Source organism: Erithacus rubecula (assembly GCF_903797595.1).
Source record: "Erithacus rubecula genome assembly, chromosome: 4".
NCBI lineage: Eukaryota > Metazoa > Chordata > Aves > Passeriformes > Muscicapidae > Erithacus > Erithacus rubecula.
Genome location: NC_136686.1, coordinates 25,052,072 through 25,069,143, shown reverse-complemented (window position 1 = coordinate 25,069,143; position 17,072 = coordinate 25,052,072). Strand labels below are relative to the sequence as shown.

Genomic DNA, 17,072 nt, shown 5'->3' with positions numbered 1-17,072 from the left:
TATTTTATTTTGTCTCTGTATTGATCAATATTTAGGCTTCCAAAAGCAAAGCTAATGCCTAATATTTTTCATGCTTTATTCTCTTGATCTTGCTTTCTCCTCTTTAATATGAAGAAAAAGCGCATAAAGAGAAAGGTGAGGCTTCTAAGATGTTTAAAAGCAGACTGTAGGAATTTGAATGAGTTTTGTGTGCCTTAGCTCTTTGTGTTAACTTGCTAGAAATGCAACTTTGTCTTCAGCTGTGAGAAGTGGATTTAAGTTTGGATTGCTTTTGGTGCAGAATGAACAATTGCGTCAGGATGTGGTTGACTATCAGAGGCAAATAGATTCTCAAAAAGAAGCAATTCCATTACGAAGAGGAGAGGTTTCTGATTACACATCACAGCTGTCCAGAAGAAGCTCTGAGCTTGTCCAGTATTTGGATGAAATTCAGGTGAAAATCTATGCATTTTATCAAGTAGGTATTGGAGTTTTACCGACCATGATGTCTTTCATGATATTATGTCAATTTACAGATAAAGTCATGTGGAGTAAGGGAATTCATAATATCATAGGGTTCTCTCATAAATACAGTCTGCATCTGTGAATTTGGCAGAGGTAATGAAGTTACTGACAGGGAGAGAGATCTGTCTCATTTGCTGTTTGGATTTGTTGAAATTGATAACCTAGAGGGGAAATACTCTATTCTGTGCTGTTTTCATGTAAGACTTACAAGTTCTTATTCAGGTATTAAGATGGGCATTTTCTAAAAGCAGTTTTTTAATTTCTGCAGAATTTGACTGAAGCTAATGAGAAGTTAGAGATTCAGAATGAAGAAATGAGGAAAAACCTTGAGGAATCAGTGCAAGAAATGGAGAAGATGACTGATGAATATAGCAAAATGAAACTAATTGTGCAACAGTCTGATATTATTATGGATGAGTTAAGAAGAGAGAAAGATCGGTACAAATTTCAAGTAAGAAATGACTCATTATTTAGTATAATTTTTTTTTTAGATTTCTACTGTTTTCATATTTTAGCTGAAGTTAAAATCTCCTCTCTATGCAGTTAATACTGCACACTCCTCTAAAGTAATGCTTTTTAAAAGTAGTATGATCTTTGAATGTGGTACAAATTTTAAAATTTACTGTAGATCACAAAAAGTTTTTGTATAGAATGTTAGTCATGCACTGTTCTCAAAAGTCATTCCCTTGCTGTTAGAATACTAATCTGTTAAATATTATGTACTTGATATAGTGTGTTTCTACATGTGTACTGGTTTGACCCAAACCTTTTTGTAATGTGATGTTCATCCAAATGGCTTGTCTAGGTTCAGGATCTTTCAGACCAGCTGAAAGCAAAGAATGAGGAAGATGATCCACTCATGGCAGCTGTAAACGAAAAAGTTGAAGAATGGAAGGTATATTTTAGTACTTTTAAACTCCTTTTTAGGAATTACTTCAAGCGTTCTGATGGTGTTTTATCTTCTTTCCAGAAAATCTTAGCTTCAAAAGATGATGAACTCCTACAGTATCAGCAAATGTTATTTAACTTGGAAGAGAAAATGAAAATGGTCCAACTTGATGTAGACAGAAACAGTATATTGTCCCTTCAGCAGGTACAGTTTGTGTGAAACTGCACACATAGAAATCACTATTAACTAAATATGCTATTAACCAAATATATATTTAGTCTTTTGTAGTTTGCAAATACAAAATACTTAATTTTGAGAATTATGATACAGGTCGATTCATTCCACTGCAAAGTTATCTGAATAGACAATCTACAAAGATCACTTCTCTGTTATCTATGTATGTATGACCTGAGGTCTTGGTGGCTGGCTCTGTTGCTTTCATATTTATCTTTTCTAAGATTATGTAGTGTTTCTAAAGTATGGCTTAGCTTCTCTCCTTTAAATTTGTAAATTAAAGAACAGTCTTACCTAGTACTTAATTTTCTGTGTTCATTTGTCTCATCTGATTAACTCTGTGATTCATTGTATGACAGAGCTAGCTGAATTTGTGTATTTCTTATATTCACATAAAATTACACAGTTCTTCATGATTTTAAATGTCTCCACTTTCTTAAAAAAAAAAAAAAAAAAAAAAAAAAAAAAAAAAAGGAAAGCATGCTCTCTGATTCCAGGATGATTTCCTGCCTTGCTTCAGGTTTTTTAAGTAAAGGTGTAATGACATTTATGTCACATTTTGGGTTCTTGTAAACTGAGCAGTATGGTGGGATGTATTTATGCAGTCTTCCAAACCTAGTGACAGATAGCTTCTCAAGAGAAAAACACCCTCAAGTACAAGTCAGCCTTAGCTGACAGAAGAGGAAAACAGCTGAAAGTAACTTTGATAAGCAGTTGTTTGGTTTTAGCTGCTTAGATGGCTGCAGAGATTACTTTTTTAGGGGGAGTTGGGAGAGGGAGGGGGCATTATTAGCATCACAATTTGAAATGTTTTGTGAAAATTAATCATGCATTTAAAAATTAAATCAAGTTACTGCTCAGGTTTTTTTACTCAACCTACAATGTATGTTTATATTGCTATCCTTCAACGTATGTTTATATTCTAAAGGGTTTTATCTAGGTTTTTACTACTTTGCTAAGCTTTGTACTTTTAGGTTTCAAATGTGATTATATTTGTAAGAAAGACTGTAAGTTGTTTTTCAGAACATTCGTATAAAGTAAGGACCTTGAGATTGTTATGTTTTTAATATTCTATTATTATTATTTTAAATTTTATTATTTTTAATTTCTGTAACTTTTTAGAAGTCTTTTACCACTTCTTTTATTCATCACAGAAAAAAATAACGTTAAGCTTTCTATGTTGGTTCTAAAGTTCATGTACAGGTACAGAAAGAGGATAATATACATACAAGTCACTTCCACAGTCTGTGTGTAGCTATGAATGTATATCCATCCAAAACAAAACACAATATGAATTCTTAAAAGTTAGAAGGCTTGTTGAAAGGCTGTCTGCAGTTCACATGTCATGTATGTCCTTGCAATCTTGAACTTGTATCTCTCAGTTCCCAATGGCAGTTATTTATGAGGAAACTGCAAAACCCTGCATCATCTGAACCTTTTCATCTAACATTGGCAAACTCTGAGAATACTGTTTCTATTTAAAATCATTATACTAAAGTGCTGCTTATTATTCCGTGTTCGAGTGCCTTATTTTTACTTTCTTTTTCATTTTTCCTGCTTTGCATATATATATATATATATATACCAAACTTCTAGATAATATCTGAACTTTCTCTTGTAATGCAGTGTATTTGATGTTCTATAAATTGTTTTGTATTAGTTGTGTGTAATTTCTTCATTTCTGATGTGGTATTCTGTATTGGTAGTGTGCTTGTCAGTTAAAGAAGGGTCCTTTAATGGAGTTTCTTTTTTTTGTATGTATAGGGTGTGCAAGAGCGAGATGCTCAGATAAGATTGCTCACTGAACAAGTTGAACAGTATACCAAAGAAATGGAGAAAAATGCATTCATTATTGAGAAATTAAAATATGATCTCCAAAAAGATAAAGGTAACATGACTGTTTTGTATTAATGTCAAAATCAGGAAAATCAGAAACCATGCATTCACTGTGCATTCTTTATTTTTTTAGAAATTCAGGAAACACAATTGCATATTTGAGAATTTTAGTCTTTAATCTTTTTTCTTAATTTTCTTTTATTAAACATTCATGATGAGCTTAATTTTATCCAGATTACCTCAGTGGCTTTTATGGGTAATAAAACTCTACCTGATCTATAAAAGTTAGAGCATAACATATAAGGTCTCAGCTCCATCAAGAACTGAAAAGAAGTAATAGCATGCAATTCCAAATAAATTCTGATGTCCCTTCTGTGCACCCACAATAAATATTGTTTGAAGGAAATCTTGGGTGCAAGGAAGCCCAACCTCTTTTATGTAGTGTCTTGTAATTTCCTAATTAAAATAAGCAGGAAATGAAAATCTTCTTTATAATGTTTTCTGAAGTTTTTCTGATTTGATTAATGGCAGAGAGCAAGAATTCCTAGTTGAATTATTAACACTAAAGTTTTTCTTTCCAGGTCACTCATCTCTTCCTCAGCAGAACCAAACTGGGGATATGCAAGAAAAGTTAAAAATGCTAGAAGAGAGAACTATGGAGGCAGAGAAATCAGCAGAATTGGCAGAAGCACATGCTAGAGAAAAAGACAAAGAGCTTGTTGAGACATTGAAAAGAATGAGAGACTATGAACTGGTAAACAGTTTGTCAGAGTGGAGAGGGTATTAATCATATTTTTAGGAGAGTGTTTTGCCCTCCCATATTGATTTAATTGTTCTAATTAAAAATTAAATACACTACTTTGATGCCCTTCCCCTTCCTTCTTCACTTCCCTATTGAGCAGTTATTGAGTGCTCACAATATGATTCTCCAAAGGATCATGTAGTTGGACACTCACTTTTGAAATATGCAGGCTCCTCTGTAGTCAAGGACATATTTATAGGATCTGCTTTTTATTCAGTAACTTTTTTCACTAAGCATTGTGCAGGAGAGTTATAGAAGTTGAAAAACATTTTTTCTTGTCTGTGTAATGATAAAAGAGAGATTCGTGATCTATTTTAGTAAGTCTTCTATTGGTTGTTTTGTTTTTACAGGGAATATATGGTTTGGAAGAAGCTGTTGCTGAAATCAAAGATTTAAGAAAGCAAGTCAAAATACGAGAACATGAGATTGAGTCATTAATTAAGGAAGTCAATAAACTTGAACTTAAAATAAATGACTTTCTTGATGAAAATGAAGAACTCAGAGAGCGCTTAGGTATGCTGCATCCAGTACATGTTCAATTATTTGTGGTCTAAGGATTGAAATAGGAAATTTTTTACTGTACCAAGTCACTGGAAATAATTTGTTATATTCTGCCAATATTTCCAAGTAGTTTTAATTAGTTTAGACAAACTGCATGAATGAACTTGGCTTACAGGTTCCTTTGACTGAAGAAAGCAGGAGAATTGGTTCTGTACTGTTCTTTGGTTTTGATTCCTCTTTGGCCACACACTGCTTAATTAACTTCATAATATGGTATTTGGAAACCACAGCATCCTGAAGTTGTAATGCTAGATGAAACCCACAGAGAAAACTTCAGATAGACTAATTTTTGAATAGAAGAATTTACATGTAAATAAGGTTAGTTTTAGGTGCCACTTTATTGCATTTTGGGTTTTGAGTAATGGAGGTAAAATTAAACTTTCCTAACACTCTGCTCTTAATACATGGACTGCAAGGTGTGTGTTTATATTATAGATAGTTACATATTTTATAGATGAAATATAGTCAACTATCAACAAATTATTTTTTTAACTCTGCTTCTCAAATTATGTTCTTACATAAACTAACTGCATTAACTAACATAAATGTTCAAACTTAATGAATAACTGTAATATACTTTGTTTTAGGTCTTGAGCCAAAGATAATGATTGATTTAAATGAATTCAGAAACAGTAAAGCACTGAAGCAACAGCAATTTAGAGCTGAAAACCAGATTCTTTTGCAAGAGGTAAGTGATAAATCCTATTTTTGTGTAAGAGCTACATAATGAAAATGCATTTGAACAAAATGTAATGCTGACCTGTGAATAATAATATGCAGATTGAAAGACTAGAAGAGGAAAGAATTGAACTGAAAAAACACATTCGTAGGTTGGCTCAGGAGAAAGGAAGAAGAGTTGCAACAATAGGTAGGACGTTTTCAATGTAAACTCAAAAACATTCTGTTTATACTTAAGCATAAACATTCTGTTTATGTAGCTATGTTATATTTACTCATTTGTTTAAATTAAAAGACTAAATACATTGCATTGAATCTGTAGGAAGAGGCGAGTGGTTTTGTATTTCCTGATATTATAGCTCAGTATCTTCTTGAATTGTGATGACTTGTAATGCATCACTGAGCCTTCTGTCATTGCCTTGCAGTAGGTACAGGATGATCCCCCCAAAATTTCCAGTAAATCTACTTAATTCATGTGTTTCAAAATTTTTAAAATTTCAATTCCATGCCACTCAGGGTACCATAATGCTCAGATGGAAAGGTAGAAAACTAGAACTCAGATATAATAAATAGAATGTATTCTTTTGATTGGAGACCAGTTACAATTTTGTAATAATTTATTACTTGTACATCTACTTGCACTTAGGATTGGATGCTGATAATATGCAGATGACTGATAGCTTTACTGAAGAGAAGGGAAAGAATATGAGGAAGTTGGATTTCTTGAGCAGACATGACATTGCTGAAGTGGAAGCAAAGGTGGGTTCATAAAGCAAGTTTATGGACATTTTTTGTATTTCCCTTTCAAAAATTAAAGCCACCTATTTTGTAAATATTTGTTAAAATACTTATCCAGGGGCTTTTATTAACTGCTTTTAAAATTAATTTTAAAAAATAATAATTTGTAATATTTCTAGAAGATTAGTGAATATTCTATATTTTTTGTAAATACATCCTAGCAGCTCATGTAATGTGGAATACAGAAACACATGTGGAGATAGAATAGCACCAAGTGAAATTCTGAAGATAGAGAAAAATATAGCTGAAAACAGGCTGAGGGAAGTCTACCTAGAAGAACTTCTGGCATACATGAGAATTCAGATCACTTGGAAAAAAAAAAAAGAAATACTTTTTTGTTTTATATAGGTTCTAAGCCTATGTGATAGGCTCATGTAACTACTCCAGTGAATCTATTTGTGCTCCTATTTAGGCAAGAAATCAGTATATGTAGATGGGAAAATTTTCTTGAATGAATAGTTCAAGTTTGAAAAAGTCTGGCCCTAAAATATTAAACTGCTAAAATTAGATTCTGCATATTTTGTCTAGGAGAAACTTTATTTTGTTTTTCATTCTTTAGAATGAATATCTTGCAACTGAATTACGTGAGAGAGAGAGAGATTTGGAGAAGAACAGGACTGTAATGGCCAAATTTCAATCTAAATGTAAGTTGCAACCTCTTAAAACTAGGAATTATTATCAGGTACCTGTGGATGGTTTGCTTATTTACTTGTTCTGTTTCTATAATTGTGATCATGAATATCTGACTTGTAAAAAAAAATCTTATGTTTATATTAGTGTATATCTTTGTATGCATGTGTAAATATACATGTATAGTGTTACCAAACCAGTGATAGTACATCAAACATATAGTTTATTCACACTCAATAAATTCAAATTTTACCTCTCACGTTTTTCCTTCTTGATTCAGACCTAGTAAAGGCTTTAAGTGTGTGAATAATCCCACTTGTAACAATTATACAACTTGTGTAGTTGTAGGGCTTTTCTGGCTCATAGCAAGTGTTGGGGAATTAGAGCCACTTGCTGCATATATATCTGTATCTATATATATATGTTAGCTGAACTGTGCAGCTTGAAAACTCAGAAATAATTCCAATTTTTCTGAACAAGAAGCTTATTTTTTTCCCAGAAAATGTGAATTGTTAAAATTCTTTTTGAATTTTCAAAATAGACTTGGTGAAACTACTCAGGTTTTGCAGTTCACTCCTGGGTGTTCTGGATGATTAGCCATATTGTTTGAATGCAGAGAATGTCCTGACATTCTCTTGTTGCATTACTTTCAGTTTTTAGCCTTCTCATTTTGTGCTGGAAATTGGACTTTCATTGAGAAACTACAGGTGGTAGGAGTCTTGAGAGCCCTTGACAGCCATATAATTGAAATGCTCCTTTTTTTTCTTATTCTGCAGAAGAAATTCAGGCAGTTTCTAGATAGCACATTGTTACATCCAGACATTTCCAACACAGCCGAGTTTCTGAAATGGTAAAAATCAGATGAGTTAGTAAAGAAGTTTAAAGTGAAGTAGACATTCAAGACTGGAAGGTTCAGTGGAGTCAATTGTGTTGCCATGAAGCATTTAATAATTTTTTTTCTTGATATTTCATCAGTAAGATACAGCTCCCAGATAATCCCAGCACCTCTTGATCTTAATTTCATAATTGTCATGTCTATGTATGTATAATAGGAACATTATTTTAATTTATCAAATAACAAGTATCATGATGAAATGTCTTAAGAAACCTTGAATCATTTTTCAGTGCTTTTTAACAGATTTTTAACTTTTATTACAGTGAAAGAGTTATCAGAAGAGAATAAACAACTTGAACAAGGAATGAAAGAAATACTGCAAGCCATCAAGGAAATGCAGAAGGATTCTAGTATGAAGGGAGGAGAAACAGCCTTGATAATCCCTAGTCTGGATCGCTTAGTTCATGTAAGCTTGCTTTCTAAATTATTATTTAGTTTTATAAGATTTACAGGGGTAAAATGCTTTTTGCTAGTTTCATGTAGTCTAAACTTGAGGGCTCCATTTTACTCTGAAAAAAAAGTAAAGTTTTATACACTTTTTCTTTGTTATGTTTAAAAAACTGTTTACTGCAATAGGCAATGGAGTCAAAGAATTCAGATGGGATCTTTGATGCTAGTGTGCACTTGAAAGCCCAGGTTGACCAGCTTACAGGACGAAATGAGGAATTGAGACAGGAGCTAAAAGAGACTCAGAAGGAGGCAACAAGTTTGTCTAATCAGCTGGCAAGTGCCAATGAAAAGGTATATAATTTATTTTCTACTTTTTTAGTTTTCTGTTTTATTTTTTTCAAAAGTGGATGTCCTGATAATTTAGAGCAATCCACACACTCTATAAGACACTGAATTTAGCTCATGTGAACAGTGTCATTGTACAAATCTCACTGAAATTTATGTAGTGATCCTGCTAATTTGTCTTTTTTAACTTCAGGTCTTACTCTTCTTAATGTTACTTAATCCTTGCAATATTCCATCATGTTAAAAACCAAGCATGCCTATTTTCTGGGGGGAGCTGTGTCCAAAAAAGCTCACCAAAAAAGATCTATTTCTTTGAAAAAGCCAGGAATTTTATTTTTTTTATTTATAAATATGGAACAGAAATGAAGTGTTTAAAATGATGAGTACTTCTGTATAATCCCATATCTTGTTTTAAGTTGTATAATTTATTCTGTGGAAGAAATCAGGAATGAATGCTATCTTCCAAGAAGTCAAGTGTAAATTTGCCTGTTAGGAAGCTTTGGTGATGCAAAAAGATTTGCCAGAAACTAATCTTCTAAAATAGTCTCTTTACATACTGTTAGAGAGCCAGAGAGCTTTTAAATTAAATAAAAAGGCAAAGATTTGTTTAGAAAACACTATCAAATAACCACTGTAATAATGCTTTCCAAAACTTAATCTTACTAAAGGAGTAGGATTGCACTGTGTTTTAAACAAGTGGATATAAAACTGTGATGATACCTGTAATTGCCCTGATTGCTGGGGTAATTTGATAAATTTAGATGAGTTTATTATGCTTTTATTGATTTATAAAATCATAGCATATTAAAAAGGCTATTTTAAGAAGTATTGGAATGTTTTAGAATATGACTAAAAATTGTGTTAATAATAACTGATGTAGCAATATATTTTTCATCATTTTTTAAAATCGAATAGCCAGACGTACTTCTTTTTGATAGTTTTGTCTTTTGTCTTTAGATTGAACAAATGAAAAATGAAATTTGCTTACTACATCAGTCAGAAGGTGCCAATATTGTCTTCCAAACAGTGAATCTCCCAGAAGGAATGGCACCTTCAAGTGTTAATACAATTAATTCTCTGAATGAATATTTAATACATCTTACACAGGTAACTTACATATTCCTTGAAATAAAGAATATTTGTAACATGTATATAATTCCTTTCAAATCCAGTAGTATGCCATGTATGGGCACGAGAGATCTCTCTGAAATTCTTTTGGTGTTCTAACATCTACTAAACTCTTTGAGATATTCTGTAATTTAAAGCTGTAAGTATTTTATTATGTTGTAAGCCTGAAAGGTAATAGCTAACTAAATTTTGGACAGCAATTCAGATTTTTTTTTGTTTTAAATCTGAATTTTGATCTAAATATTTGCACACTCTTCCTTCTGCTTCCACAGTTGCACTCTTTCTATGAGAAATTCTCTCTTACTGCTGTCTGGATTCCACACCTGAGTCTTCATATGCAAATCCTACTTGAACAGTTTTTCCCTATAGAGCCAAGGTCTCTATTAATTTACTATATGAATTTTCATTACATTATTTGTCAAAAATACATCAACAATTGTAAATAAAGGCATAAATACATTGAAACAGATTCCTGTGATTCCCATGGGAAACATAACAAATGGGCATATAGTAATAAAGAACTCTTTCAGAGTTGGTGTAAAAAAAGTATGCATTAGTTTATCCTTTTCTGTCTTTGCTAATATTTTAATTTTTTCATTGGAGAATATTTTTTCAACTCTGTATGCTTATGAAATAGAAGAGTATTTGAGAAACTGAGAAGAAAATGCCACTTGCCAATTAGACATTCAGTATTCTTTGTGGGCTAGCTACAGGTCATAGTGTTTTGAACTTTGAGGGCTGTAACCTGCAGTGCAACTTTGCACCAATTAATGTGCTTGCTGAACACATTGACACCAATTAATGTGAATGCTGAAGCTCATTGGATGTTTTTCATCTGTTGCTTCTAGAGAAAATGCATATTTCATATTCGTAGTTCATGGCAAAAGCATCTATCATGAAAGTGCAAAGGACTGCCATTTTGACTAAATTTTTAGCTTTGTGTTTAGAACCTACATTAATATTTTCTGTATTTTTATTTGGAAAATAATAATTAGGAACTGGAAAACAAAGAAAAGTTACTTAAACAATTTGAAGATGCAGTGGAGGACTACAAGCGAAAATTTGCAGTAATTCGTCATCAACAAGGCTTGCTGTATAAAGAATATCAAAGGTATTTCTCTCTTTTCTGAATTATGAAAGTTCAATTAGCTAAATATTTAACAGTCTTGAAGAAAGATTTGCTGCTGTGTTGAAGTTGTTCTTCAGTGTTTGTAAGTGCTGTCTGCTGCCATGTTTGGATATGGACTCCATAGCTTTCTTTAATCTTGTAAAGATTCAGAAAACTCCTACAAAACCATCTTCTGCTGGACTCTTCTCATGTTGCACATTTTATCATGAGGATTTAATTCTGCTTTCTGTGTCGTATATTTTGCATTTTACTAGAACCTGGTATGATGGACTTTTTAGCCTCATTTTCTTCTACTTTCAAGTATGGGTTCTAAGAGGTTTTTGGGAGTGGAGAGGAGGAGAGGGGAAAAAAGCAAACTGCTCTCCAAATACAGTCAGAGATCTCTGAAAAGTTCGGGTTCTTGGGATTTTGTGGTTGGTTTTTCTTTTGGTCTCCTGGTTCTTTTATATGCTTCAGTGAACCTAGTGCTATAAAATTATTTTTATGGTCAAAAAAATTTAAGAAGTGTTCTCATCTGTTGAGAGGATAGGGATGAATATGATGATTTGGTCTTTTCGATTAACAAACTATTAGTTGAATACTGTCTGGATTGAAGTGAACAGTCACCTGGATGGCTTCTGGAATAAGGGTTTAACCTTTCAGAAAGTTCTGTTTATTCTTTGAATCAATTAAGATTCCCAGACAATTTTTTCTCTTTTTTGGACATTAATGAGACAGCTTTTTTATTGAAGGCTGTAATATGCTGTCTCATTTACTACTAGGTGAGATATCTCCATGGCAGGGATAAAATGATGATTCATAAAATCTAAAAAATCTAAATCTGGTACAGATTGCAGTTACTGGAGGAGATTCTTTGACTTGACGTCCCATTAAAAGTCACTTTCTTTAATCTCCTCCATTTTACTCCAGTATTTAAGAAACTTAGATACCTCTTTGAAGAGAAAATACCACTTCTAGAATACCCTTGATGAACCATTTTTTAAACAAACCTAAACAATGCTATATAGTGTATAGGAACTTCCTTACTAGACATGTATGAAAGATCATAGCTTTTTCTTTTCCCAAATAAATAAATAAAAATGAATAGAGTAGTTTGGGCCAAAGTGAAGCTAAATAAGCTGAATCTTTTTATGTTTTGATGTTTTGGGTGTGGTTTTCACTGAAATAACAAAACAAGGGTGGTAAGTTATGTCCTTTACCATCTGAAGTAAAAAGAAATGCAATAAAAGGAAAGATTTGCAGGCAAAAATAGGAAAGTAAGGCATATATATATATATATATATATATATATATATATATATATATGTATATATATATATCTGCATTATAATATGCATTTCTTGAAGAAAATGTTCTTTGAAGAATTATTTTCATCATTTAACCAGCTGTAGGCTAAACAGAGGATATTGTTTTTCAGTAATCCATCTACAATTTATCATGTGCTTTTCAATCTATACTACTGCTAAAAGTAAGTACCTTGGTTTGCAATATTTCAGAATTGCTGTTGAAGTTACAATTTTAAAAATAATCAGGTCTTTCATTATAATATATTAAAATTCATTACTGTTTTAGTCAAAAGGAAAGCTGGCAGAAAGAATCAGAAAATATTAAAGAGGAAATGAAAAAGCTAGAAGAACAAAAAGAACAAGATGCTACAAAAATAAAGGCATATTCTGTAAGTAATTTTGTTATTTTCATTTTTCAAAAGGATTTTAAGACATAGAACAGAGGCTTTAATACTCTGCTTTAGTTTGTTTGATAGGGAAAATGTGTGTGTACACACACACCTCTTGTGTGTGCCCCAGGGTGCTGTGTATGCATGGGGGTGCTCCAGTGTTGTGTGTGCCTGTTTGCCTTCCTGCAGTCTGCTGATCCATTCCCTGGGGAGAAACCACCCCAAGAGGTCACATCACACACCCAAGGTGTGGGGCCCTAATTGTTGCACTTCGTACCTCCAGACCATTATCTGGAGTGCTGAGATGTGATGTCCAGCAGGGAAGAATCACTCACAAATGCTCAGAAGATGCAGGGAGAGTGGAGAAGCTTCTGAATCTGAACTAGCTTATGACTGCTGCATTATAACCCTTTCTGCCCCTGCTTTAAGAAGTTTTTATGCATTTTGGATGCCAGTTTTCAAGGTGACAACATTTGAAGTCTCTAGGTTTATTGTTACTATTCTTGCTATGGTTGCTAATGGTGATCTTTAAGATTATCAGTTTTGAGCAGATGCCTTCTAAGGCAGTCTTGGATATTCTTTTCACACACACTATTTGCACTCACACTGCTCTCTGAACAGCAGTTGTTACCCAGGCTGTTTGACTGGGAGGAGGAACACACAAACAAGCCCTTGGAAAACATGTTCGTTTACACTAAGGTTATTACTTTCAGTTGCATCTTATTATACATAACTGTTAATTAATAACTGTATATGAATTAGTGTTTCAGAAAAAAAAAAGAAACAGAATTCATCTTTCTATTTTGATTTACTTCCATCAAGTCTGAATTCAATATTACATTAATAAAACTGTTGGTGGTATTTAGAAGTTCCTGGGATTGATGCAGGTGTCTAAGCACAGACATAGTGCAATTTTAAATGGCTGTGGTTGTCTTTGGGCACCAAACTTACCAAAGGCATGTCAGCCACTTATATCCTTTTAGAGAAGCAGACACAGGGCAAGAATACCACAGGGTGTTGGAAGTTACTGTGTGTTTAGACAGCTGAGTTCTAACAGCTCATATTTCTGCTACCCATCTCCTTGGCAAGCTGATGTGTGTGAGAGCAAAGCTAAAGCTCACATGACTTCTGTGACCATAATTACCTCAGTTTGCTCTCCCCACCACTGCCCTTCCTGGGATTTACACATGCATGCAAACATGTGTGCACACACACATAAATGTTACTATAGAGGGGATCCTGTGGTTACTTTACTAGTACTTTACTAGTACTAGTTTGGTCTTCAAAGCAGGATATTAGAGTTTGTTTGGAACCACAGGACTTCTATTTTATTTAGAAAATCTTTCCAATACATTTTTTTTTTATTTTAGGACAAACAGGAAGACTAATGACAGTGAATGCAGAGAACCATTCTTGTTCTAAATTTTGAAAGTATCAGCATTAATTAAAATTCCAGTTAGTCAAATGTACTTAGCTTCTGGTTTTGAAGAGTCATCTTTTTCTTAGAATATTGCATGTTTGAGCATATGTTGAGTGTGTGCATATATTTTATTAGCAGAAATAAAGTATTTCAGACAAATTAATAGAATTGTTCCACCTAGATTAAAAAATACGCAAGAAATCTTATGTATGTAGTTGTACATTGCCGTATTTATGTACAAGGGTCTTGTTAAAAAATGTTTTACAGAATTTACTTGATGCACTTCAGATGGATCCTGATGAAATAAAGAAAGTACTTGCAGAAAATAATAGAAAAATAACTGTTTTACGAGTTAATGAAAAATCACTAACCAGGCAGTGTACCACTTTACTTGAAATGGAACAGCACCTCAGAAAAGAAAATGAGAAACTAAAAGGTGAAATAACACATATGGAGACTGCAGTTACAGAGAAGATTGGAAACTTGCAGCGATTCAAGGTATAGTTTATAGTAGTAATAGCACACATTTTTATGTTTACAGTTTGGAAAGAAATACGCTTTGTTTTTAAATGGAATTTTTACTAGTTTCTTGAATACATTTCCCAAAAGCTTGCTAATTGCTGTTATAAATCTTATAGAAATATTCTTTGTATTTATGTAAGTACTGTGACTGGACAAACTCAAGAAGTGGGTCCATGGGAATCTCATGTGATTTAACAAGACCAAGTGCAAGGTGCTGCACCTGGATCAAGGCAGCCCCTGGTACCAATCCAGGCTGAGGGATGAACAGGTGGATAACAGCCCTGGGGGTGCAGGTGGATGAGGGGCTGGACATGAGCCAGTCGTGCACTCACAGCCCAGATACCAAACGTGTCCTGGGCTGCATCCAAAGCAGCATGACTGGGATGAGGAAAGGCTGAGAGAATTGGGATTATTCAGACTGGAAATGAGGAAGCGTCTATGGTGACCTAAACATCTCCTTCCAGTATCTGTGGGGAGCCTACAAGAAGTATGGAGAGAGGCTTCTGATGAGTGTGGATTGTGACAGGACAAAGGGGGCTAGCTTCAAACCCAGAGAGTAGATTTAGATTAGATATTAGGAAGAAATTATTAGCTATGGGGATGGTGAAGCACTGGCACAGGTTGCCTGGATCAGTTTTGGATACCCCATCCTTGGATGCGTTCAATGTCATCTGGATGGGGCTCTGAACAACCTGGTCTAGTAGAGGGTGTCCCTGCCCATGGCAGGGTGATTTGGAACTAGATGGTCCTAAAGGTGCCCTTCCAACCCAAATCATTCTATGATTCTGTGATCATTTTGTGAAACCAAATCTTACCTTTTGGTCTTGCAGGTTGCTATTAAGGCCTGTATTAATTTTGTAATGTTTTTTGACTGTGCCTTGAGAGGCAGCTATTGATAAAATTACCTGGAGGGTTGAAATATCAGAGAAATTTTGTCAATGTTTATTGCAGGTGTTTTTTAAAGATGAACAATAATTTAGAAAAACAAACTATATTAAGTATTACTCTTTTTACATGGGCTAATTTTATATTTAAATTTCTAGCTGACCTTAGTAACCCATTGTGTTGATTATTTTCATAGGAAATGGCTTGCTTTAAGATTGCAGCTCTGCAGAAAGTGCTGGACGCTAGTGTGCCATTGTCTGAGCTAGAAGTGGCCAATAAGCAGTACAATGCATTAACTGCTAAATACAGAGAGATGTTACAAAAAGATAATTTGCTTGTGCAACGGACAACAAACATGGAACACATGGAGGTAATGTTTATGTTATGTTTTAACCCTAAGGTTAGAAAATGGGTTATTTGTTGTTTGTTTGATCTTTAAACTAAGCTTTGGATATGTTCTCTCAGAAATTTGCTGTTACATTGCAACTTTTCTGTCATGTAGCGTGAGAATGAATCCTTGAAAGCACAGATAAGTTCATTGAATAAGGAGCTGGAGATCACAAAAGAAAAACTTCACACTGTAGAGCAAGCTTGGGAACAGATGACTGAACTGGGCAAGTATGAAAGTTATATTGCAAGATTAAACTCTAATGGTATATCCTCTATTAAATACTTTAAATATTTTAAAATTTATGTGTCATAAAATAATGAAAATAAATTTTGAAAATCATAACTATATTATGTCTTTCAGTAACAATCTCCATTTTTGTGCTGATTTTTTTTGTTTGGATGTTTCATTTGACTAAAACCAGGTTTGGTATTTTTCTCTGGAAACTCTTCTGCCTTGACTTTCTTGGGTTACTGGGTCAAGGGCTTAAAAGTTTTTAATACAACATTACCTGAAATTTTTTTTCTTAATATGCTTTAACTTGATTGTCAGTCACAGTGTTTCAGAGGTTGTCAAGACAGTGATTTCTTTTTGCTGGTTTCATGCCTTGTAACAAAGTATTCTTTTGTAATACCTGGGGTTTCTTTGTATAGATTTCATTTCCATTTTTCAAGAAAAGCTCATTTGCCCTGTTTCTTTTACAAATTTTAAATTAAATTTACAGAAGATTTGCCAGTTGTATTAAGCATAAGGTGAAAGAGTTCAAGGAAAATAATTATCAATCTCAATAACCATGCTTGCAGATATATGCATGCATAATTGATGCTAGTATTTTATTCAAATTACATACTTTTCAAGCATGTAATAAGGCAAGATAACCAAGCCTCCAGTTTAAAAAAAAATAGCACAGATGATAAAGTATACTTGACACAGATAAAGCAATACTCATATTTGGTTTCATGTGGAAATACATTTCATAGTTGAATCAGTTTGTGTATTTCTTAATTTAAGTACTTTTTCTTGTAGGGGGTGACAATGCCATGGACAAAGCCACAAAAGCAATAACCAACAGTGAGATTTTGTCCATTTCTAAGAAAATCACAATGCTGGAAATGAAGGAACTAAATGAAAGACAAAGAGCAGAACATTCACAACGAATGTATGAACACTTAAGGTGTACTGTAAAGCAAATAGAAGAACGTAATTTTGAATTGGAAACAAAATTTGCTGAGGTAAATCTGCTGAGATTTAACAACCTAAATTGATCCATCTTGAAAGTATATTTTGAGCTTTTCAAAAATTGTTTATATCAATAATATAAATATATAAATAATAAATAAGTGTATAAATAAGCTTATGATGC

At 33.3% G+C, this 17,072-nt stretch overlaps 1 protein-coding gene across 1 annotated transcript in view; it reads left to right on the top strand.

Annotated features, from left to right (window-relative positions):
• CEP290 (centrosomal protein 290) overlaps positions 1 to 17,072 on the top strand; it is a 46,094-nt gene that overhangs the window by 4,927 nt on the left and 24,095 nt on the right. Inside the window, 20 exon segments of the mRNA XM_079303016.1 lie at positions 281 to 433; positions 773 to 955; positions 1,310 to 1,399; positions 1,475 to 1,597; positions 3,392 to 3,515; positions 4,045 to 4,217; positions 4,616 to 4,778; positions 5,414 to 5,514; positions 5,607 to 5,694; positions 6,151 to 6,263; positions 6,862 to 6,946; positions 8,091 to 8,233; positions 8,404 to 8,568; positions 9,520 to 9,669; positions 10,686 to 10,801; positions 12,392 to 12,494; positions 14,182 to 14,412; positions 15,518 to 15,691; positions 15,824 to 15,935; positions 16,736 to 16,941. Coding sequence (XP_079159142.1) covers positions 281 to 433; positions 773 to 955; positions 1,310 to 1,399; positions 1,475 to 1,597; positions 3,392 to 3,515; positions 4,045 to 4,217; positions 4,616 to 4,778; positions 5,414 to 5,514; positions 5,607 to 5,694; positions 6,151 to 6,263; positions 6,862 to 6,946; positions 8,091 to 8,233; positions 8,404 to 8,568; positions 9,520 to 9,669; positions 10,686 to 10,801; positions 12,392 to 12,494; positions 14,182 to 14,412; positions 15,518 to 15,691; positions 15,824 to 15,935; positions 16,736 to 16,941 — 2,796 coding nt within the window.